We start from the raw sequence: 25,440 nt of genomic DNA, 5'->3' as shown, positions 1-25,440 counted from the left end.
TGATTTTTTTCACCATCAAAGTAAAACATGTGTTACATTGGGAGAAAGACTTGAGTTAAAAAAGGTAACCGCCATCGAAATGTTTTAAACCATTGATGCAAGGCCACGCGAAAAGTGTTATAAATAACTTTATATTAGTGGTTTGAAAACGCTGGAGTGACTGGTGTCCATGGAAGTCTCTTTCTCTTCGTAGAGTTTAAACTTGTAAGTAGCAAGGAAAAGAGGATTTGAAAATACAAATTTGAAAGGAGAGCAAGTACATGGGAGAGTACATGTGTCGGAATGGGAGTGGTCTAAGTGAAGCTAAAGAAAGACAAAAAGAGAGAGTAGTTGCGAATTTTTGGGGGAGAAATCTTTGTTGCATATATACACTCAAGCGCGCCGACTCTCTTTGAATTCTCTCTGGTCTCCATCCATATTATGATATTAATCAAGAATGAAGGGTAAGTAATAAATATTATTAGGAGCTTTGCTTAGGCTTGGCTTTGCTTTGCTTGTCAACAACTCAGACTGAGAGTCACTCACCATATTCTCACATACGTTACTCTTCTCTCTTTGGGCCTGCATCTGCCTCTGCCTCTGCATCTTTGCCTCTGCATCTTTGCCTCTGCATCTGACTCTGCCTTTGCCTCTGCATCTGCCTCTGCCGCTGCCTTTGCCTTTGCCTCTGCATCTGCCTCTGCCTTTGCCTCTGCATCTGCCTCTGCCTCTGCCTTTGCCTTTGCCTCTGCCTCTGCCTGCAGGTAACTCTCTCTCTCATGGTTTCTTTTCTTCTTGCAACTTCCCATTCTTACACCATGATCCTGTTGGTATACATACACGACGCATATCAGTTCATTGTTTTCTTTTAATCTTGGGCTTCTTTCTGTCCATGTGTGTGTTTAATTTATTTATGAATGCACCAGTGCATAGTATGGAAGCCATCATGATTTGAAATTTTGAATGCCATACACAGTCCGAGTCTCCATAGTTTAATATCTCAAGAGTCTTTGATTAAGGTTTGACTTTTAACTTCTTAACAATTAATTTAGGATGGTGCTCCACTTCTTTTTATTTTTTATAAATTTTATGTTAATTTTTATCTTTAATTCTCTTAATTCATAAATTTGACAGTCGAAATAAAAAAATGTGTAAAAGATAAAAATGTATTACGAATATCACCATTTTAATTTATTTTTTGTGTGTATGTATTTTGATTTGTGGGCAGATGAGACAAACATTTAGAATTTGGAAGGGAACTGTGATTGAGATTCCAACAAACAAACAAACAATGAAACAACATCATTTGTTTAATTAATTAATTTTCCATTTATTAGTTGTTATTCTGTCTGTTTTTGAGTGTGTGTGAGAAAGAACGAAAGAATAGAAATTAGGACGACTCTCCTAAAAGTAGTTATATAAATAAATATTACTTTTCTCCATGAAAATTGTGCACGGGAAATTGAGTCATGATCACTGTTCCAAAACCACGCGCCATGTCTAGAATTTCAGATATACTTGTGAGTTATTGTGAACAATGACCATACATACATATGCGAAATGAACAGTTTTGATACTCGTCTTTCGAATTCATTGCTCGTCCTCCTCCTCCTCGAGATCTGCGCTGTAATGTCTTGTACTACAAGGCAAAGAATTAAGTTTGTGTGGTGCTGCTGCTTCTGCTCTCTTCTCTCAGAAACATGAGTCAGAGGGATTAGATACAACTTACAAGTGTACGTACTGTCTCCGTCTTAAATGCGTTTCAGAGACGAAACCCTACTCCTGCTCTTTCTGTTTCCACATGTTTTTACTGTTCATGAATAGCTAAGCTATGTTTATGTTTTGCTTTTCTTTTATTAATTTTATATAATTTATTCACTTTTAATTTTATAAAGATATATCGATGGGATCGACAGCGGTGTAGAAACAAACAACAACATCAGCAGCTTCGTCAAATCTTCCTTCTTCTTCAGTTGTGTCGTCGGCTCCTCCAAGTCCAAGTAGTTTTATCAGCAGCAACAAGTCCACCATGAATCGGAAACCCACATGCCTCTTATCCGTCCGCGACGGTAGGAATATTTTCACTTGAATCATTTCGCTTCTCCATTCAACTTTTACTCGTGGACCGGCCGGCAACTGGCATGCAAAAATCGTTTGGTCTTTCTGTTCAATAATACAATGTCGCATGAACAAATATTCAGATGATGGTGTTGTATTATTGAATTGAAACGCCTACGTACTCATTTATTTCAGTCATTTTCTATAAATCTTTGGCCATCTATCTGTCCATCCATCTTAGGAGGTTTTTCGTGCAAGTGCACATGTGATGATGTGATGTGATGTGACTAGGTAACGTACGTAGCCTGAGTTTACCATCTTTGGCTGTCTATCTGTCCATCCATCTTCCTTTGTGTTTGAATTTCAAAACTCGATCTGATAGAGTCGTAGTGAGTAATCTAGTAGGCTAAAAGGGCATTGGCTTGCAGCGGTATATAATTTGATTTTGTTTGATACTTGCTCGAGGCAGGAAGTCAGTGACCTTTCTTTTTCCCTTTTTCTTTCGTATTTTTCATACTCTATGATACAAACTCGTGCTAGGATTAGAAATAGGATTCAAGAAAAGAGAGAAACTCCTTCCGTCTGTTTGTTTCAATATTCTTTGTTTTCTTTTTCTTTCTTTTTTAACAATAATTCTGCATGAATTGGTGCTAACATTTTATTTTATTTTAAGCTCATACGATATTGAATTTAATTATAAAGCCCCCAAGATATAACATTTAATTACTCTTGAAATAATGAGTGAGGGAATCTTATATCTTGATGGATGGAGAGTGACATATATGTTCTCCCCGGTGGAAATTGGTCCTTTAGTCATTTGGTGGTCCTGCTGCTGTCTTTACTTTACCTCCCGTTGGCTGTTGTGAAATTCAAAATCTCATTTCGAATTAGGTGCTCTGCTCAGTCTCCATCTTTTATATTTGTTTATTTGCATGATTAATTTGTTTGTTCAGCATATAATGTGAATATTTTTTGCCTTGGAAATTGGCTGTCCATGCATCCTAGGCTCTAGCTATCTCATATACGTTGAACAAATATGAGCGGAAGGGAAGGCTGCATTCTAATTCTAATTCAAATAAAATTAACGAAGCCTTGGTTGTTATTATGTCAGATATAGAAGAGAGGATGAAGATGCTGGCATCTCACACAGCTCAACAAGACACTGGAGACACCTTCGCTGAACGCGCCGACGCTTACTACAAACGACGCCCTCAGCTGCTCTCTCTGCTTCAAGACTTATACAATGCCTACGTCACTTTATCTGACCGTTACATTCATACAATTGCCAAAACCAATCATCGCCGTGGACACTCCTCCCAAACCTCAATCATTAATAATGACTGCTACGACGACTGTCATGACCAACAAGATGCCGATAGCGATACATTAAGCCAGATGGATTCAGACGTGGGCAGTTCCCTCTCCTATCAGCCACAATTATCTCTTGCTGCTGCCCGGGATGATAACATGGTGTTGGATTTGGATGCAATTGTTGCGGAGGTTGTGATGAAGAATGTGGAATGCGATATCTTACTTGATGAGGCCAGCACCATGGGGAGGCGATGCAATGAGTCATCAAGGAAGATAAAGTTGCAGAAGAGCTTGCTGGAGGTGCTGGAGTCCGAAAGGCTCATACTACTGAATGAGAATGCTAAGTTGGGGTACAAAGTGGGTGCATTGGTGGAAGAGAACAAAGCCATCGCGTCCGAGTCCATGTTCATTAGGAGGAAGGCTGGAGAGCTGGCTAGGTGTTTGCTGAAGGTGAGGGAGGATCAGAGGGTGTGCATGCTTAGCCGTAAAATCGAGGACCTGCAGGGCCAGATCTATGGGTTGGAGAAGAGGAACAAGGAGTACTATGAGCAACTTGTGAAGAGAGACCAATGGTCCTCTCAACTTGTACAAGAAGAGAGTAGGAGCATAAACAACAAAAGCAAGTATAACGGGAATGAAGTGAATTTGGAGGTTTGTTTCCAAATAGGGAAGATCAATCGGAGGCTGAAGAGAGGTAATAGCAATGTGAAGGATTTTGGCACTGCGAGTGGGAAGAAGGGTTGGAGTTGGTGGGGAAAGGTCAAGAACATGGACTTGTTTCCATGCGGACATAATTCAAGCTCTACTTGACCTCAATGGTGTCTGTCTGTTTGATTACAAACTAAACTTACGTTAATGGTGGTCAGTCTGTTTATATTTCGTTTATCGTTCTGTAGAATCAACACTGTCATGAACCTGCTGACTCCATGGTGATTCTGCCTTATATTAGTTTCATGATCCAGTAGAATTTGAGGCTCAAATTGGCTGAAACCTACTAATTAAATCAAGCGTGTCACGAAATTTGCGTTTGTCGCGGCTGCTGACAAGGTGATTTCTAAACATTTTCCCCCGTTTTCTGCACAACCAGCGCAATTTTTATCTGATCGGTCACCCGATGTAAATGTGGATGAACTGGATGGCCCGCCCGGTTTTGGTCCTCGAACCGAAAATAGGGTATACTCGCCTATCGGCGAAGAAGATTTCTCTCCTGTGCTTTCAAATTCTCAAAAGATCTCAAAAGAAAAGGTGCAGCTAGGACAGATCGACGGGTACTAGTACAGTGAAGCTTGTTTATTGGGGATTTGGATCCTCTCCTGACCAGATCAGGATCCTCGGGATCAAACAACATTGACCGTTGGATTTTATCCAACGGTTATAATTATTTTAACTTTTAGAGGGATCTCCTGTTTGTAGCCGTTAGATCAAAATCCAACGGTCCATGTTGTTTGATCCCGAGGATCCTGATCTCCTGCTCAGGAGAGGATCCAAATCCGTTTATTGGAACATTCGAGGTATTGATAATGATGATTTTTTAACAAAAAAAATAAATAGTGTTATTCACACAGTTATTTTTACCTTCTATACACTCTTATTAATCTTAAGCATTTGATTTTCTTTAATTTATTCGATCCAACGATTAGAAATTGAAAGGTATGTGTGAGAAATAATAAATGGTGCGTGGTTTGCATTTATGTGCCCATGGTCAATTTTGAATGGGTAATGCTTGAGAGATCAACTATTTAAATCAAATTTTATAAACTATATGACGTGATCATTGATAATTGAATTATTACTTAATTGTTGGTTAACGTGCTTATTTCTTATTGATGACACATCACATAGTTTGCAAATTTTGCCTACCTAACATTGCTCATTTAGAATTAATTTATCCAACTTAAGCCTACATTTGTGTCATTTTCCTTTTTTATCGATAAACTTCTCAATAATTTGTAAAAAAACATTTATTGGCTTTCAAAACTCGGATATCACTCTCTCTCTGCAATATTTATTTATTTTTCTATTTTGCACATTAAAAATCCGCAAAAAGATCACTTTGTACTAATAAATTGTCCAATTGCTTCAAAACTTGAATTTTCCACAAAGGCTGTGATCTATAAGCCATAATTTGAGATCGATTATGCAAATTTCTAAAGTAAAAAACATAAGCCTACATTCGTGTCATTTTCTCGATTGATAAGATTCTCATTTATTTGTGTAGGGCATTTAGTGATTTTTCTAAACTCAGATATCATTTTCACTCAAATGTTTCTTTATTTTTAATTTACACATTAAAGATTCATAAAATTTACTTCTACATATTAATAAATTGTTCAAATGCTTCTAAAGAGCTTATAAAACTTTTTTTATTACGTAAACCCAAAAAATTGCAAATGTTCAAAATTGGCATTTTTTCACAAAAATTGTGAGCTATAAGTCACGATTTGAGATCGATTTTGCTAAAATTTGAAGTAACAAACTTAAGCCTACTTTCATGTTATTTTCGTCGTTGATAAGCTTCTCAATAATTTCTATTGGGCATTTAATGATTTTTCTAAACTCGGATATCACTTTCACCCCAATGTTTATTTATTTTTATATGTTACACATTCGTAAAATACTTTTGTGTATTAATAACTTGTCCAACAGCTTCTAAAGAGCTTATAAAAGTTTCTTTAATGTGAAATCCAAAAATTTGCAAATGTTCAAAATTTGCATTCTTCACTAAAATTGTGAGCTATAAGTCACGATTCAAGATCACTTTTGCTAATTTCTAAATTAATGAAATTAAGCCTTATTTCGTGCCATTTTCGTCGACTGATAAGCTTCTCAATCATTTATGCAGGGCAATTTATGATTTTTCAAAACACGGATTTAACTTTTGCTCTCCGTCAAAGTTTATTTATTTTTCTATTTCACACATTAAAAATTTGTAAATAATACTTGTGTGCGTCAATAACTTGTCCAAATCTTCTAAGGAACTTATAAAACTTTCATTGCGTAAACCAAAAAATTTGGAAATGTTCAAAATTTGAATTATCCACAAAAACTGTGAGCTATAAGCCACGATTTTCCTAATTTCTAAAGTGACAAACTTAAGTCTATTTTCGTCTCATTTTTGTCAATTGATAAGCTTCTCAATAATTTATGCATGGGCTTTTAGTGATTTTTCAAACTCAGCTATCATTTTCACTCTCCACCAATGTTTATTTATATTTCTATTTGACACATAAAAAATACTTATGTATATCAATAAATTATCCAATTGCTTCTAGAGAACTTACAAAACTTTCTTTATTCGTAAACCAAAATATTTGCAGATGTTCAAAATTTGAAATTATTCACAAAAACTTTGAGCTATAAGTCACGATTGAGATCGATTTTGCTAATTTCTAAAGTAATGAACTTAAGCCTACTTTTGTGTCATTTTCGTTGATTGATAAGCTTTTCAATCATTTGTGTAGGATTTTTAGTGATTTTTAAAGCTCGGCTATCACTTTCACTCTCCGCCAATGTTTATTTATATTTATATTTGACACATAAAAAATCCATAAAATTTACTTATGTGAATCAATAAATAGTCCAACTGCTTCTTAAAAACATACACAACTTTCTTTATTGCGCAAACCAAAAAATTTGCAAATGTTCAAAATTTGTATTTTTTGTGAGCTACAATTTGAGATCGATTTTGCTAATTTCTAAAGTAACGAACTTAAGCCTCTTTCGTGCCATTTTCCTTGATCGATAAGGTTCTCAAGAATTTGTGTAGGGCATTTAGTGACTTTTCATAGTCGGATATCACTTTCACTCTCTGCCAATGTCTATTTATTTTTCTATTTTACACATTAAAAATTCATGAAAATTACTTAGGTGTGTTAATAAATATTCTAATTGCTTCTAAAGAGCTCATAAACTTTCTTTAATGCATAAACCCAAAAATTTTCATTTTTCAAAAAACTGTGAGCTACAAATTAAGATATGATATTGATTTTGCTAATTTCTAAAGTAACGAACTTAAGCCTAGTTTCATGTCATATTCGTTGACCGTAAGCTTCTCAATAATTTGTGAAGAGCATTTAGTGGTCTTTAAAATTTGGCTATGATTTTCACTCTCCGCCAATGTTTATTTATATTTCTACTTGACACATAAAAAATACTTATGTGTATAATAATTTGTCCAACTCTTTCTAAAGAACTTACAAAACTTTCTTTATTGCGCAAACCAAAAAATTTGCAAATGTTCAAAATTTGTAACTTTCACAAAAACCGTGAGCTATAAGTCACGATTTGAGATCGATTTTGCAAATTTCTAAAGTAACAAACTCAAGCCTATTTTTGTGTCATTTCCATCGATCGATAAGCTTCTCAATAATTGTGTGTGGTATTTAGTGATGTTTCAAACTTGGCTATCACTTTCACTCACCGCCAATGTTTATTTATATTTCTACTTGACACATGAAAAATACTTATGTGTATCAATAACTTGTCCAACTACTTCTAAAGAACTTACAAAATTTTATTTAATGCATAAACAAAAAAATTTACAAATGTTCAAAATTTGAATTTTTGAGAAAAACTGTGAGCTATAAATCACGATTTAAGATTGATTTTGCTAATTTCTAAAGTAATGAACTTAAGCCTACTTTCGTCTCATATTCTTTGATCGATAAGTTTCTCAATAATTTGTGCAGGGCTTTTGGTGATTTTTCAAACTCGGCTATCACTTTTAGTCTCAACCACTATTTTTTTTTTGTTTCTTTTCACCCATAAAAAATACTTATGTGTATCAACAATTGTCCAACAACTTCTAAAGAACTTACAAAACTTTCTTTCATGCATAAACCAAAAAATTTGCAAATGTTCAAAATTTAAATTTTTCACAAAAAAACTGTGAGCTATAAGTCACGATTTGAGATCGATTGTGCTAATTTCTAAGTAACGAACTTAAGCCTACTTTTGTGTCATTTTCGTCGATCGATAAGCTTCTCAATAATTTGTGTGGGGATTTTAGTGATTTTTCAAACTCGACTATCCCCTCACCATCCGACAATGTTTATTTATATTTTTACTTGACACATAAAAAATCCATTAAGAATACATGTGTGTATCAATAAATTGTCCAACTACTTCTAAAGAACTTATAAAACTTTATTTAATACGTAAACCAAAAAATTTGCAAAAATTCAAAATTTGTATTTTTCACAAAAAGTGTGAGTGATAAGTCACGATTTGGGATTGATTTTGCTAATTTCTAAGTAATGAACATAAGCCTCCTTTCATGCCACTTTTGTCTATCTATATGCTTCTCAAGAATTTGTGTAGGGCATTTAGCTTCTAAATAATTTGTAAAGAGCATTTAGTGATCTTTAAAACTTGGCTATGATTTTTACTCTCTGCTAATGTTTATTTATATTTTATTCGACACATAAAAAATACCAATAAATTGTCTAAATGCTTCTATAGAACTTACAAAACTTTCTTTATTGTAGAAACCAAAAAATTTGAAAATGTGCAAAAAATTTATTTTTCACAAAAATTGTGGGCTATAAATCACGATTTGGTATCAATTTTGCTAATTTCTAAATAACAAGCTTAAGCCTACTTTCGTGCCATTTTCATCTATCGATAAGCTTCGCAAAAATTTGTGTAGGCATTTAGTGACTATTCAAAACTCGGATATCACTTTCGCTCTCTGCCAATGTCTATTTATTTTTCTATTTTACACAAACAATTTGTGAAAATTACTTAGGTGTGTTAATAAATATTCTAATTTCTTCTAAGGAGCTCATAAACTTTCTTTAATGCATAAACCAAAATATTTGCAAATGTTCAAAATTTGAATTTTTCATAAAATTTGTGAGCTATAAGTCACGATTTGAGATCGATTTTGCTAATTTATATAGTAACGAACTTCAGCCTAGTCTCGTGTCTTATTTGTAGACCATAAGCTTCACAATAATTGTGAAGGGAATTTAGTGATTTTTCAAACTCGGCTTTCACTTTCACTCTCCGCCAAAGTTTATTTATTTATTTTTTACTTAACACATAAAAAATATTTATGTGTATCAATAAATTGTGTAAGTACTTCTAAAGAACTTATAAATTTCTTTAATGCGTAAACCAAAAAACTTGCGAATGTTCCAAATTTGATTTTTTCACAAAAACTGTAAGCTATAAGTCACGATTTGAGATCGATTTTACTTATTTCTAAAATAACAAATTGAAGACTACTTTCGTGTCATTTTCTTCATTGGATAACCTTCTCAATAATTTGTGTAGGACTTTTAGTGATTTTTCAAATTCAACTATCCCTTCACTCTCCACCAATCTTTATTTATATTTCTACATGACACATAAAAATCCACAAAAAATACTTGCATGTATCAATAAATTGTCCAACTGCTGCTAAAGAGCTTATAAAACCTTTTTAAATGCATAAACCGAAACATTTACAAGTGTTCAAAATTTGAATGTTTCACAAAAACTGTGAGCTATAAGTCACGATTTGAGATCAATTTCCCTAATTTCTAAAGTAATGAACTTAAGCCTATTTTCGTTCGTGTTATTTTGGTCGATCTATAAGTTTCTCAATAATTTGCATAGGGCATTTCATGATTTTTCAAATTCGACTATCACTTTCACTCTCCGCCAATGTTTATTTAAATTTCAACTTAACAAATAACAAGTTCGTAAAAAATACTTCTATGTATCAATAAACTGTTAAACTGCTTCTAAAGAACTTATAAAACATTATTTAATGCGTAAACAAAAAAATTCGAAGATGTTCAAGATATCAATTTTTCACAAAAGCTATGAGTTATAAGTCATGATATGAGATCTATTTTACTAATTTTTAAAGTAACGAACTTAAGCCAACATTCGTATCATTTTCATTGATCGATAAGTTTTTCAACAATTTTTCAAACTGATCTATCACTCTGACTCTCCGCCAATGTTTATTTATATTTCTTTTTGACACATAAAAATCTAAAAAAAATACTTATGTGCATCAATAAATTGTACAAATGCTTCTTAAGAACTTATAAAATAAAAAAATTCATGCGTGAACCAAAAATTTATATTTTTCACAAAAACTGTTGGTATAAGTCACGATTTGGGATCAATTTTGCTAATTTCTAAATAATGAACTTAAGCCTACTTTTGTGCCATTTTTGACACACCCCGTCCCGAAGGAGGGCATGCTGGCCGTCACGTGAGAGTGACGTAACCATTTGCACAGTACAGAAGCTTTAAAGATACAATTTATAATTTGATACACCCGAAGGTGAGTCCTAATTTTGTCCAATCTGTCAGAACACCGTCGAATTCCTCGTAGTCACCACACCTTTGTGATTCTTGAACCTGGAGGGGCGCAAAACCAAAATTGAGTGGGTCAGTAAAACAATTCTTTTCCAAATCCAAACATTTCTCAAAACGTTGTAACCCCTCTCCGTAAAACCTGTATACTTTCCCAGAAATGTAAATATAATATATATATACATATATATTCTCAAGACTTCAAGTCGTTAACTCAACATTTCATAACAATTATGCCATGCCACATCATCTTAACATTTCTCATATTAATTATGCCATGCCACATCATCTCAACAGTAATAAGGTATGAATGCATCAACATAATCATATCAGGTGCAAGAAAGTAATCAACCGTAGGCCCTCTAATAGCCCTGTACGGTTGAACCTAGAGCTCAAAATCTATCACTCTCACACTCTGCCGGAGTCACTCCGCGTGACCTGAACGGCCTTCTGCACATAAGTTACGCTCTAGTGCTTCTCATAATCATCTGTGCACATAATCTAAGGTCACCCACCAGTCGGAATCTCACTAACACTCTCGCGACTGGCCTGTCGTACCCACTCCGCGTGGACTGTACGACTAGCATCTACTTGGATCCAAGACGAGCGTGCGATGCGGTGAATACTATAAGCACTAAACTATGGTGCAGGATTTGAGCTCAATATACATCAACATCATCATAACAGAAATAAATACTCACATGTGCGTCCACCGCACCATTTCATACATATGCATCATAAATCAATTCTTACCCGTGCGTCCACCGCACCAATTCATACATATGCATCATAAATCAATTCTTACCTGTGCGTCCACCGCACTAATTCATACATATGCATCATATATTAATTCATGCATGGCATTTCAACTCACATTTCTATATACTTTTCATATCAATTCTATGCATGGTATTTCACTTCCCGTTTTTCCACATAACTCATATGCATTTCATTTTAAACATATTTTCATTTCAATTCAATTTCTGGGAAACGTCAAGTATATATATATATACGGAAAACAAAACTGCCCACTCACAGATTACATCGACGTCTCGTAAGTCCCTGAGCATCCCTTGGCCATGCCCGATGCCCGCATAAACCTCACCTATACAAAAGTAACCAATTTGACGTTATTTAACGCCTAACCCAAATCTTAGTTAATAACTCCTCATATATTGCTCAACTTGGGTATATGAATATACCACGGTGATCTACTCGACGTCACGGACGTCGACATATTTTTAAAATAATTTTTTACTGTAGAACGCGCCCCCACGCGCACCTTCTTCTTCCTTGGGTCGCCGGACTGGTTTTTCCGGCGGCCGTTTTTCAAATTGTCATAACTTTGTCATTTCTCAACGAAATCAAGTGATTCAAAAACAAAAGTTGTAGCCCTTGAAGAGACAAAGATAATGGTACCTTGCAAAACACCTAGTTCGCCGTGGTTTGGCCGGAAACTTCCTCGAAAGCCTCGGAGGTCGCCGGAAACTGGGTATTTTTCAAATGAGTATAACTTCTTCAATACTCAACTAAATTGAGTGAAACAAAAATGAAAGTTGTATTACTTGACGAGACGAAGAGATTGATACCTACCTAGACTCCTAACTCGCCGGAGATTCGCCGGAAAATGCCTCGAAAGCTCCGGCCAAACTTTGAACTTGTCGATCTCCGTGTTCTTACGTCCAAAAACTTCCAACGAAGCACTCCGAGCTTCCTTGAGACCTCACTAAGCTCGCTGTGATCTTGTTTTAGCCTAAATCGTAACCATTTAAAAGATCATGAACAGTACATAAACACGGGACCTTAAAAACTAGGGTTTTCCGAAGCAAAACTTACCTAAAATGGATACCATCGTGATCGTGAAGTCTTCATGGTTCCAATGGTGGTCTTAGATTCGTCGTTGGTATAGATTTAAGGTGGTTTTGTGGCGGTCCGTGTGAGTTCGAAGGAGAGGGAGAGAGAACTGAGAGTTTCGTGAGGGAGGAGAGAGAGAGACAGTATGCAGAAAATAGGGAGAGGATTGAGGGATGTGGGGATCCCTCGTGGTCCTTTTCCAATCCCCAACTCCAAACCACAAAATTTTAACCTAAAAATCTAAGTTCCATCCTTAATAAATTCCATTTTATTTTCAAAACTTAGGAACCTAGATAATTAACAACTTGAGCTTCACATACTTAGTATTTCTTAAGGGCAATTTCGTCCATTCACAGCCACGAATGTAATATTTTGGAACGGGCTGTGACAATTTTCGTCTATCGATAAGCTTCGCAAGAATTTGTGTAGGGCATTTAGTGACTTTTCAAAACTTGGATATCACTTTCACTCTCTGCCAATGTCTATTTATTTTCTATTTTACACATAACAAATTGTGAAAATTACTTAGGTGTGTTAATAAATGTTCTAATTGCATCTAAAGAGCTTATAAACTTTCTTTAATGCATAAACCAAAGTATTTGCTAATGTTCAAAATTTGAATTTTTCACAAAAATTGTGAGCTATAAGTCATAATTTGATATCGATTTTACTAATTTCAAAAGTAACGAACCTAAGCCTAGTCTCGAGTCATATTCATTGACCATAAGCTTCTCAATAATTTGTGAAAAGCATTTAGTGATCTTTAAAACTTAGCAATGATTTTCGCTTTCCACCACTATTTATTTTTATTTTTATTCGACACATTAAAAATCGATAAAAAATACCTATGTGTATCAATAAATTGTCCAATTGCTTCTAAAGAACTTACAAATTTTTCTTTATTGCGCAAACCAAAAAAATTGCAAATGTTCAAAATTTGAATTTTTCACAAAACCTATGAGCTATAAGTCACGATTTGAGATCAATTTTGCTAATTTCTAAGGTAACGAACTTAAGCCTAGTCTCGTCTCGTGTCATATACGTCGATCGTAAGCTTCTCAATAATTTGTAAAAAGCATTTAGTGATCTTTAAAACTTGGCTACAATTTTCACTCCTCGCCACTGTTTATTTATATTTTTATTCGACACATTAAAAATCAATAAAAAAATACTTATGTGTATGGGCAAATTGTCCAACTGCTTCTAAAGAACCTACAAAACTTTCGTTATTGCGCATAACAAAAACATTTGCAAATGATCAAAATTTGTATTTTTCACTAAAACTGTGAGCTATAAGTCACGATTTGAGATCGATATTAATAATTTCTAAAGTAACGAACTTAAGCCTATTCTCATGTCATATTCGTCGATCATAAGCTTCTCAATAATTTGTGAAAAACATTTAGTGATCTTTAAAACTTGGCGATGATTTTCACTTTCCATCACTATGTATTTTTATTTTTATTCGACACATTAAAAATCGATAAAAAATACTTATGCGTATCAAAAAATTGTCCAATTGCTTCTAAAGAACTTACAAAACTTTCTTCATTGCACAAACCAAAAAATTTGCAAATGTTCAAAATTTGAATTTTTCACAAAAATTGTGAGCTATAAAATCACTATTTGAGATCAATTTTGCTAATTTCTTAAGTAACGAGCTTAATCCTAGCCTCGTGTCATATTCGTCGACCGTAAGCTTCTCAATATTTTGTGAAAAGCATTTAGTGATCTTTAAAATTTGGCTATGATTTTCACTCTTCGCCACTATTTTTATTTTTATTTTTATTCGACACATTAAAAATCGATAAAAAATACTTATGTGTAGCAACAAATTCTCCAAATGCTTCTACAGAACTTACAAAACTTTCTTTATTGCGCAAACCAAAAAATTTGAAAATGGTCAAAAAATTGATTTTTTCACAAAAACTGTGGGAATCACTATTTGAGATCAATTTTGCTAATTTCTAAAGTAACGAGCTTAAGCCTAGCCTCGTGTCATATTCGTCGACCATAAGCTTTTCAATATTTTGTGAAAAGCATTTAGTGATCTTTAAAACTGGGCTATGATTTTTACTCTTCGGCACTATTTATATTTATATTTTTATTCGACACATTAAAAATTGATAAAAAAATACTTATGTGTATCAACAAATTCTCCAAATGCTTCTAAAGAACTTACAAAACTTTCTTTAATGCGCAAACCAAAAAATTTGAAAATGGTCAAAATTTGATTTTTTCACAAAAATTGTGAACTATAAGTCACGATTTGAGATCGATTTTGCTAATTTCTAAAGTAACAAACTTAAGCCTAGTCTCGTGTCATATACGTCGATCATAAGCTTCTCAATAATTTGTGAAAAGCATTTAGTGATCTTTAAAACTTGGCTATGATTTTCCCTCTCTGCCACTATTTATTTATATTTTTATTCGACACATTAAAAATCAATAAAAAATACTTATGTGTATGGGAAAATTGTCCAACTGCTTCTAAAGAACCTACAAAACTTTACTTATTGTGCATAACAAAAACATTTGCAAATGTTCAAAATTTGTATTTTTCACAAAAACTGTGAGCTATAAGTCATGATTTGAGATCGATTTTGATAATTTCTAAAGTAACGAACTTAAGCCTAGTCTCGTGTCATATTTGTCGACCATAAGCTTCTCAATAATTTGTGAAAATCATTTAGTGATCTTTAAAACTTGGCGATGATTTTCACTTTCCATCACAATTTATTTTTATTTTTATTCGACACATTACAAATCAATAAAAAATAATGTGTATAAAAAAATTGTCCAATTGCTTCTATAGAACTTGCAAAACTTTCTTCATTGCACAAACCAAAAAATTTGCAAATGATCAAAATTTGGAATTTGCCCAAAAATTGTGAGCTATAAGTCACTATTTGAGATCGATTTTGCTAATGTCTAAAGTAACGAACTTAAGCCTAGCCTCGTGTCATATTCGTCGACCATAAGCTTCTCAATAATTTGTGAAAAGCATTTAGTGATCTTTAAAACTTGGTTATGATTTTCACTCTTTGCCACAGTTTATATTTATATTTTTATTCGACACATTAAAAATTGATAAAAGATACTTATGTGCATCAACAAATTCTCCAAATGCTTCTAAAGAACTTACAAAACTTTATTTATTGCGCAAACCAAAAGATTTGCAAATGTTCAAAATTTGAATTTTTCACAAAAACCGTGAGCTATAAGTCACGATTTGGGATCGATTTTGCTAATTTCTAAAGTAACGAACTTAAGCCTAGTCTCGTGTCATATTTGTCGATTGTAAGCTTCTCAATAATTTATGAAAAGCATTTAGTGATCTTTAAAACTTGGCTATGATTTTCACTCTTCATCATTGTTTATTTATATTTTTTTTCGACACATTAAAAATCGATAAAAGATACTTATGCATATCAATAAATTGTCCAATTGATTCTAAAGAACTTACAAAACTTTCTTTATTGCACAAATCAAACAATTTGAAAATGGTCAAATTTTGAATTTTTCACAAAAAATTGTGAGATATAAGTCATAATTTGAGATCGATTTTGCTAATTTATAAAGTAACAAACTTAAACCTAGTCTCGTGTCATATACGTCGATTGTAAGCTTCTCAATAATTTGTGAAAAGCATTTAGTGATCTTTAAAACTTGGCTATAATTTTCACTCTTCGTCATTGTTTATTTATATATTTTTTTTCGACATATTAAAAATCGATAAAAAATACTTATGTTTATCAATAAATTGTCCAATTGATTCTAAAGAACTTACAAAACTTTGTTTATTGCACAAACCAAAAAATTTGAAAATGGTCAAAATTTGAATTTTTCACAAAAATTGTGAGCTATAAGTCACGATTTGAGATCAATTTTGATAATTTCTAAAGTAACGAACTTAAGCCTTGTCTTGTGTCATATTTGTCGACCATAAGCTTTCTCAATAATTTGTGAAAAATATTTAGTAATCTTCAAAACTTGGCTATGATTTTAGGGAACTTTAACGAAAAACACCTGGTACTGTTCACTTTAACGAAAAACCACATTTTTACACTAAAAAGTCAATCCTGGTACTATTCATTTTACCCTTTATTTTGTCCTTATCATTAAAACTCAAAGTTTTGGAGCCCTTTTCATTAGTTTTCCTATGATTTAACTCTCCACCATTGTTTATTTGTATTTTTATTCAACACATTAAAAATCGATAAAAAAATACTTATGTGTATCAGTAAATTGTCCAATTGCTTCTAAAGAACTTACAAAACTTTCTTTATTGCACAAACCAAAAAAATTGCAAATTTTCAAAAATTGAATTTTTTCACAAAAACTGTGAGCTATAAGTCACTATTTGAGATCAATTTTGCTAATTTCTAAAGTTACGAACTTAAGCCTAGCCTTGTGTCATATTCGTTGACCATAAGCTTCTCAATAATTTGTGAAAAGCATTTAGTGATCTTTAAAAATTGGCTATGATTTTCACTCTTCACCACTGTTTATTTATTTTTTTATTCGACACATTTTAAATTGATAAAAAATACTTATGGTATCAACAAATTTTGTAACAACCCGTCCCGAATAATTTTACGGAATTTAGAACGAAAGGGTATTTTGGTAACTTCATTGGGATTTGGCTAGATATTTTGAACTCTTGCTTTTGGGTCTTAATTTGTGTGCCTGGTAGGGCCTACTTCTTTTGGTTTGTCTCCGCCCGACCCAACCTCTCTTTCCTTCTCTCTTTCTTCCCTTCTCTCGGGAAACTCTTAAACTCTCGAACCTCTCTCTCACAACTCACTTTCATCCTCTCCCTCCCTATTCGTGAGCAAACCCACACCCACACCTGCAATGAACACCATCACCCACCACTAGTGGTAGACCTTCTCCCTCCCTCATTCTCTGTGAAGCACAGAGAATGAGTCCAACAACCCTCTCCGGTGAATCTCCACCACCTCTGACATGGGTAAGCCTATGAAACACTCCAAATACTTCTCTTTTTGTCCCTGTAGTTCATTTCTGACTATGTTGGTGTAATTTGGATATGAAACTACGAAGAAACACCTTGGATGAGCAAAACCCAGATTCCCGGCTTCAACCGTGGGTTTTCAGATGACTTTTTCGGCCAACTCCAACCACTACTTGGGAAACCAAAGGTATAATCCTAATATACTCTTGTTTGTCTTCAATTTGGTGGGTATATCATAGGTTATGGTTGAGGTTCGAGGTTGACTAAAGCTTGGGAAACTCCGACATTCTTTTTTGTCGAAACCAGCCTGAAACTGGGTCGACCCGACCCGGTAACCCAAAGCCCAAACCCAATTACCCAACCCAATTGCCGAAGCCCAGAACCCCAGGCCCAAACCCAGAACCTAGTCGGCACGTGGGCGCATGTATTGGTCGGTGCGTGGAGCACACGCGCCTCCACGGGGGCGCCAACGAATTTTCAAGCCAACTTTTCGACAATTCAAATCGGTGCATGGCCGTCCGGGCCACCGGCCTGTGGCAATGCGTAAGGGCGCGTGGGGGTACCCGAGGTCCCCCTTATGTTTTTCAACATCTTGAATCCGTTTATGACGTCCGTTTCCCGAAATTCAACCGTTTTAGTACAGTTTTATTAATTGGTACCTTTATGTTCTTAGGTGCAATTGTTTATGGCGTTTCTGTCCTCTCTAGTTTGCACGGCTCTTCGACGGTGAAATATCTGTGAGTGGACCCCTTCTAAAATGCATAATTTTACTATTAAAAATGCATACATGAAAGCATGATTTAATGACTACGTTTGATGAAACGTTTATGAGTAAATTGGTTTCACGCTTTATGAATTATCATGCTTTATCGACTTTACGTTCTTTGTGGTATATATGATTGATGACTATACACCTACTTATGAATGTGGTGTTACGATATGACGTTTTAGTTACTGACCTCCGTTTGAGATATATATATATATATATATATATATATATATATATATATACACATTAGAGATATTATGTTAATATTTTTATGTGCTTATTTAGTAGTTATTCATACGATCTGCCTATGGGCGAATGATATCATTATATGGCTTCGATCGGGTGATGTAGGAGCCTACGGGCGAATGATACTTATATATTGGCTTCGGTCAGGTGATGTAGGAGCCTACGGGCGAATGAAGTGTTCTATATGTCTTCGGGCAGGAGATAATACCACTACTTAGCACACTATATATAATACATGTTTTACAAAGGTTTTATGGCATGCTAGGGTTTTTGGAAAACCTATTACATATTATGCTATACGAGTTTTCTAAACCTGGGGGTTAGTATGTTAAAGTTTAACTGTTTTAGTATTACTTATATATTAACTTGGTCCGCTCATGTTTTGTTTTGTGCCCCCTCAGGACTTAGAATCGAAGCGTACAATCCCAGCATCAAGGCACTCTCGCATCGGCATCTTCGAGTCCTTTTGGTTTAGGACCCATCCCTTTTGTTCATTAAATTTTATATTATTACTTTTAGTGTCTCAGATTAGTTGTATGCTATGAACACGTTCCTCAATTGCATATTCATTATATTTAAATTTATATGTTTTATTTATATTCGCATTTCTTCATTGTTCTCATGCATCTTATTATGGCTTCGTCACCTTCGGGTGTCGGCCAGCACGTGCTTACCCTGGTGTTTGAAGGACATTAGGGTTCGGTGTGTCAAATTCTCCAATTGCTTCTAAAGAACTTACAAAACTTTCTTTATTGTGCAAACCAAAAAATTTGCAAATGTTCAAAATTTGAATTTTTCACAAAAACTGTGAGTTATAAGTCATGATTTGGGATCGATTTTGCTAATTTCTAAAGTAACGAACTTAAGCCTAGTCTCGTGTCATATTTGTCGACCGTAAGCTTCTCAATAATTTGTGAAAAGCATTTAGTGATCTTTAAAACTTGGCTATGATTGTCACTCTCCGTCATTGTTTATTTATATTTTTATTCAACACATTAAAAATCCATAAAAAATACTTATGTGTATCAATAAATTGTCAAACTGCTCCTAAAGAACTTACAAAACTTTCTTTATTGCGCAACCAAAAAATTTGCAAATGTTCAAAATTGAATTTTTCACAAAAACTATGAGCTATAAGTCATGATTTGGGATCGATTTTCCTAATTTCTAAAGTAACGAACTTAAGCCTAGTCTCGTGTCATATTCGTCGACCATAACCTTCTCAATAATTTGTGAAAAGCATTTAGTGATCTTTAAAACTTGGCTATGGCTTTCACTCTCTGTCATTGTTTATTTATATTTTTTTTTCGACACATTAAAAATCAATAAAAAATACTTATGTGTATCAATAAATTGTCCAATTGATTCTAAAGAACTTACAAAACATTCTTTATTGCGCCAACCAAAAAATTTGAAAATGGTCAAAATTTGAATTTTTCACAAAAACTGTGAGCTATAAGTCACGATTTGTGATCGATTTTGCTAATTTCTAAAGTAGCAAGCTTAAGCCTAGTCTCGTGTCATATTCATCGACTGTAAGCTTCTCAATAATTTGTGAAAAGCATTTAGTGATCTTTAAAACTTGGCTATGATTTTCACTCTCCACCACTGTTTATTTATATTTTTATTCAACACATTAAAAATCCATAAAAAATACTTATGTGTATCAATAAATTATCCAACTGCTTCTAAAGAACTTACAAAACTTTCTTTATTGCGCATAACAAAAAAAATTGCAAATGTTCAAAATTTGTATTTTTCACAAAAACTGAGCTATAAGTCATGATTTGAGATCGATTTTGCTAATTTCTAAAGTAACGAACTTAAGCCTAGTCTCCTGTTATATTTGTCGACAGTAAGCTTCTCAATAATCTATGAAAAGCATTTAGTGATCTTTAAAACTTGGCTATGATTTTCACTCTCTGCCACTGTTTATTTTTATTTTTATTCGACACCTTAAAAATCTATAAAAAATACTTTTGTGTATCAATAAATTGTCCCATTGCTTCTAAAGAACTTTCAAAACTTTCTTTATCGCCCATACCAAAAAATTTGCAAATGTTCAAAATTTGTATTTTTCACCAAAAAATGTGAGCTATAAGTCATGATTTTGAATCGATTTTGCTAATTTCTAAAGTAACGAACTTAAGTCTACTTTTGTGCCATTTTCATCTATCGATAAGCTTTTCAAGAATGTGTGTAGGACATTTAGTGACTTTTCAAACCTTAGATATCACTTTTGCTCTCTGCCAATGCCTATTTATTTTTATTTTTACACATTAAAAATTTGTGAAAATTACTTAGGTATGTTAATAAATATTCTAATTGCTTCTAAAGAGCTTATAAACATTATTTAATGCATAAACCCAAAAATTTGCAAATGTTCAAAATTTTAATTTTTCACAAAAACTGTGAGCTATAAGTCACGATTTGAGATCGATTTTGCTAATTTCTAAAGTAACGAATTCAAGCCTACTTTTGTGTCATTTGTGTTGATCGATAAGCTTCTCAATATTTTGTGTAGGGAATTTAGTGATTTTTCAAACTCGGCTATCACTTTCATTCTCTGCCAATGTTTATTTATATTACTACTTAACACATAAAAATCCATAAAAAATACTTATGTGTATCAATAAATTGTCTAACTTCTTCTAAAGAACTTATAACATTTCTTTAATGCGTAAACCAAAAAATTTGCAAATGTTCAAAATTTGAATTTTTCACAAAAACTGTAGGCTATAAGTCACCATTTGAGATCGATTTTGCTTATTTCTAATGTAACGAACTGAAGCCTACTTTCGTATCATTTTCTTCAATCGATAACCTTCTCAATAATTTGTGTAGGGCTTTTAGTGATTTTTCAAACTCGACTATCCCATTCACTCTCTCTCAATATTTATTTATAATTCTACTTTACACATAAAAAAATCCACAAATTGTCCAACTGCTGCTAAAGAGGTTATATAACTTTTTTAAATGCGTAAACCGAAATTTTACAAATGTTCAAAATTTGAATGTTTCACAAAAACTGTGAACTATAAGTCACGATTTAAGATTGATTTTGTTAATTTCTAAAGTAACAAACTTAAGCCTACTTTCGAGTCATTTTCGTCAATCTATAAACTTCTCGATAATTTGCATAGAGCATTTCATGATTTTTCAAATTTGGCTATCACTTTCACTATCTGCCAATGTTTATTTATATTTCTACTTGACACACAAAAATTCCGTAAAAAATACTTCTGTGTATCAATAAATTGTTCAACTGCTTCTAAAGAACTTATAAACTTTATTTAATGCATAAACCAAAAAATTCGTAAATATTCAAAATTTCAAATTTTCACAAAAATTGTGACCTATAAGTCACGATTTGAGATCTATTTTACTAATTTCTAAAGTAACGAACTTAAGCCTACATTCATATCATTTTCATCGATCGATAAGCTTCTCAACAATTTTTGTAGGGCTTTTAGTGATTTTTCAAACTCATCTATTACTTTGACTCTCCACCAATATTGATTTATATTTCTTTTTGACACATAAAAATTCAAAAAAATTACTTCCGTGCATCAATAAATTGTCCAACTGTTTCTTAAAAACTTATAAAACTTTTTTTAGTGCGTAAACCAAAAGATTTGGAAATGTTCAAAATTTATATTTTTCACAAAAACTGTGGGCTATAAGTCACGATTTGGCATCAATTTTGCAAATTTCTAAATAACGAACATAAGCCTACCTTCGTGCCATTTTTGTCTATCGATAAGCTTCGCAAGAATTTGTGCGGGGCATTTAGTGACTTTTCAAAACTCGGATATCACTTTCGTTCTCTGCCAATGTCTATTTATTTTTCTATTTTACACATAAAAAAATTTGTGAAAATTACTTAAATGTGTTAATAAATATTCTAATTGCATCTAAAGAGCTCGTAAACTTTCTTTAAAGCATAAGCCAAAATATTTACAAATGTTCAAAATTTGAATTTTTCACAAAAACTGTGAGCTATAAGTCACAATTTGAGATCTATTTTGCTAATTTCTAAAGTAATGAACTTAAGCCTAGTCTCGTGTCATATTCGTTGACCATAAGCTTCTCAATAATTCGTGAAAAGCATTTAGTGATATTTAAAACTTGACTATGATTTTTACTCTCTGCCATTGTTTATTTATATTTTTATTCAACACATAAAAAATCCATAAAAAATACTTATGTGTATCAATAAATTGTCAAACTGCTCCTAAAAAACTTACAAAACTTTCTTTATTGCACATACCAAAAAAATTTGCAAATGTTCAAAATTTGTATTTTTCACAAAAACTATGCGCTATAAGTCACGATTTGAGATCGATTTTGCTAATTTTTAAAGTAACGAACTTAAGCCTAGTCTTGTGTCATATTCGTCGACCATAAGCTTCTCAATAATTTGTGAAAAGCATTTAGTGATCTTTAAAACTTGGCTATGATTTTCACTCTCTGCCACTGTTTATTTATATTTTTATTCGACACATAAAAAATACATAAAAAAATGCTCATGTGTATCAATAAATTGTCCAAATGTTTCTCAAAAACCTACAAAACTTTCTATATAGTGCAATACTAAAAAAAATTGCAAATGTTCAAAATTTGTATTTTTCACAAAAACTATGAGCTATAAGTCGCAATTTGAGATTGATTTTGCTAATTTCTAAAGTAACGAACTTAAGCCTATTTTCATGTCATTTTCGTCGATCGATAAGCTTCTCAATAATGTGTGTAGGGCATTTAGTGATTTTTAAAACTCGGCTATCACTTTCACTGTCCCCCAATGTTTATTTATATTTCCACTTGACACATAAGAAATCCATAAGAAATACTTCTGTGTATCAATAAATTGTCCAATTACTTCTAAAAAACTTACAAAACTTTCTTTAATGCATAAACCAAAAAATTTGCAAATGTTCAAAATTTGAATTTTTCACAAAAACTGTGAGTTATATAAGTCACGATTTGAGATCGATTTTGTTAATTTCTAAAGTAACGAACTTAAGCCTACTTTCGTGTCATTTTCTTCGATCGATAAGTTTCTCAATAAGTTGTGTAGGGATTTTAGTGATTTTTCAAACTCGGCTATCACATTCACTGTCCACCAATGTTTATTTATATTTCTACTTGACACATAAGAAATCTATAAAAAATACTTATGTGTATCAATAAATTGTTTAATTGTTTCTAAAGGACTTATAAAATTTCTTTAATGCGTAAAGCAAAAAATTTGCAAACGTTTAAAATTTGAAATTTTCACAAAACTGGTAAGCTATAAGTCACGATTTGAGATCGATTTTGCTTATTTCTAAAGTAATGAATTGAAGCCTACTTTCGTGTCATTTTCTTCGATCGATAACCTTCTCCATTGGCTTTTAGTGCTTTTTCGAACTTGACCATCCCCTTCACTCTCCGCCAATAATTTATTTATATTTCTACTTGACACATAAAAAATCCACAAAAAATACTTGTGTGTATCAACAAATTGTCCAACTGCTTCTAACGAGTTTATAAAACTTTTTTCAATGCGTAAACCGAAAAATTTACAAATGTTCAAAATTTGCATGTTTTCACAAAAACTGTGAGCTATAAGTCACGATTTTATATCAATTTTGTTAATTTTTAAAGTAATGAACTTAAGCCTACTTTCGTGTTCTTTTCGTTGATCTTAAGCTTCTCAATAATTTGCATAGGGCATTTTGTGATTTTTCAAATTCGGCTATCACTTTCTCTCTACCAATGTTTATTTATATTTCTACTTGACACATAAAATAATCCGTAAAAAATACTTCTATGTATCAATAAATTGTTCAACTGCTTCTAAAGAACTTATCAAACTTTATTTAATGCGTAAATAAAAAAAATCCATAAATGTTCAAAATTTCAGTTTTTTCACAAAAACTATGAGTTATAAGTCACGATTTGAGATCTATTTTACTAATTTCTAAAGTAACGAACTTAAGCCTACATTTGTATCATTTTCATCGATCAATAAGCTTGTCAACAATTTTTGTAGCGCTTTTAGTGATTTTTCAAACCCATCTATCACTTTGATTCTCGGCCAATGTTTATTTATATTTCTTTTTGACTCATAAAAATCCAACCAATATACTCCTGTGCATCAATAAATTGACCAACTACTTAAGAACTTATAGTACTTTTTTTTAATGTGTAAACCAAAAATTTGCAAATGTTCAAAATTTATATTTTTCATAAAAACGTGATCTATAAATCATGATTTGGGATCAATTTTGCTAATTTCTAAATAACAAACTTAAGCCTACTTTCGTGCCATTTTCGTCTATCGATAAGCTTTGCAAGAATTTGTGTAGGGTTTTTAGTGACTTTTCAAAACTCGAATATCACTTTCGCTCTGCGAGTGTCTATTTATTTTTCTACTGTACACATAAAAAATTTGTGAAAATTACTTAGGTGTGTTAATAAATATTCTAATTGCTTTTAAAGAGCTTATAAACTTTCTTTAATGCACAAACCAAAATATTTGCTCAAAATTTGTACTTTTCACAAAAACTATGAACTATAAGTCATGATTTGAGATCGATTTTGCTAATTTCTAAAGTAACGAATTTAAGCCTAGTCTCGTGTCATATTCATTGACCATAAGGTTCTCAATAATTTGTGAAAAGCATTTAGTGATCCTTAAAACTTAACTATGATTTTCACTCTCTGCCACTGTTTATTTATATTTTTATTCGACACATAATAAATGCTTGTGTATCAATAAATTTGTCCAACTGTTTCTAAAGAACTTACAAAACTTTATTGCGCATACCAAAAAAATTTGCAAATGTATAAAACTTGTATTTTTCACAAAAAATATGGGCTATAAGTCACGATTTGAGATCGATTTTATTAATTTCTAAAGTAACGAACATAAACCTTAGTCTCATGTCAT

The 25,440-nt window shown here is 32.7% G+C and overlaps 1 protein-coding gene and 1 long non-coding RNA gene across 4 annotated transcripts; both read left to right on the top strand.

Moving 5' to 3' along the window:
* Positions 1-273: 273 nt before the first annotated feature.
* LOC126600183 (kinase-interacting family protein-like) lies at positions 274-4,351 on the top strand. 3 transcript variants are annotated; one of them, XM_050266748.1, is made up of 3 exons: positions 274-443; positions 1,875-2,048; positions 3,149-4,351. In XM_050266748.1, the coding sequence occupies exons 2-3, from the start codon at positions 2,009-2,011 to the stop codon at positions 4,156-4,158; spliced, it is 1,050 nt and encodes a 349-aa protein (XP_050122705.1). In that variant the 5' UTR covers positions 274-443; positions 1,875-2,008; the 3' UTR covers positions 4,159-4,351. The 3 variants fall into 3 exon arrangements, with proteins under 3 accessions (XP_050122705.1, XP_050122704.1, XP_050122706.1); XM_050266747.1 differs by having other exon boundaries at positions 274-743; XM_050266749.1 differs by lacking the exons at positions 274-443; positions 1,875-2,048 and adding an exon at positions 2,773-2,928.
* Positions 4,352-17,296: 12,945 nt separating this feature from the next.
* On the top strand, positions 17,297-19,057 carry LOC126599219 (uncharacterized). Its single transcript, XR_007615042.1, has 3 exons — positions 17,297-17,678; positions 18,165-18,228; positions 18,908-19,057. It is a non-coding gene; the product is annotated as an uncharacterized LOC126599219 (long non-coding RNA).
* The last annotated feature ends 6,383 nt before the right edge of the window (positions 19,058-25,440 follow it).

This window comes from Malus sylvestris, chromosome 14 (genome assembly GCF_916048215.2).
Source record: "Malus sylvestris chromosome 14, drMalSylv7.2, whole genome shotgun sequence".
Taxonomy (NCBI): domain Eukaryota; kingdom Viridiplantae; phylum Streptophyta; class Magnoliopsida; order Rosales; family Rosaceae; genus Malus; species Malus sylvestris.
The sequence above is the reverse complement of the archived record's forward strand: the minus strand, read 5'-3'. Positions and strand labels throughout refer to the sequence as shown.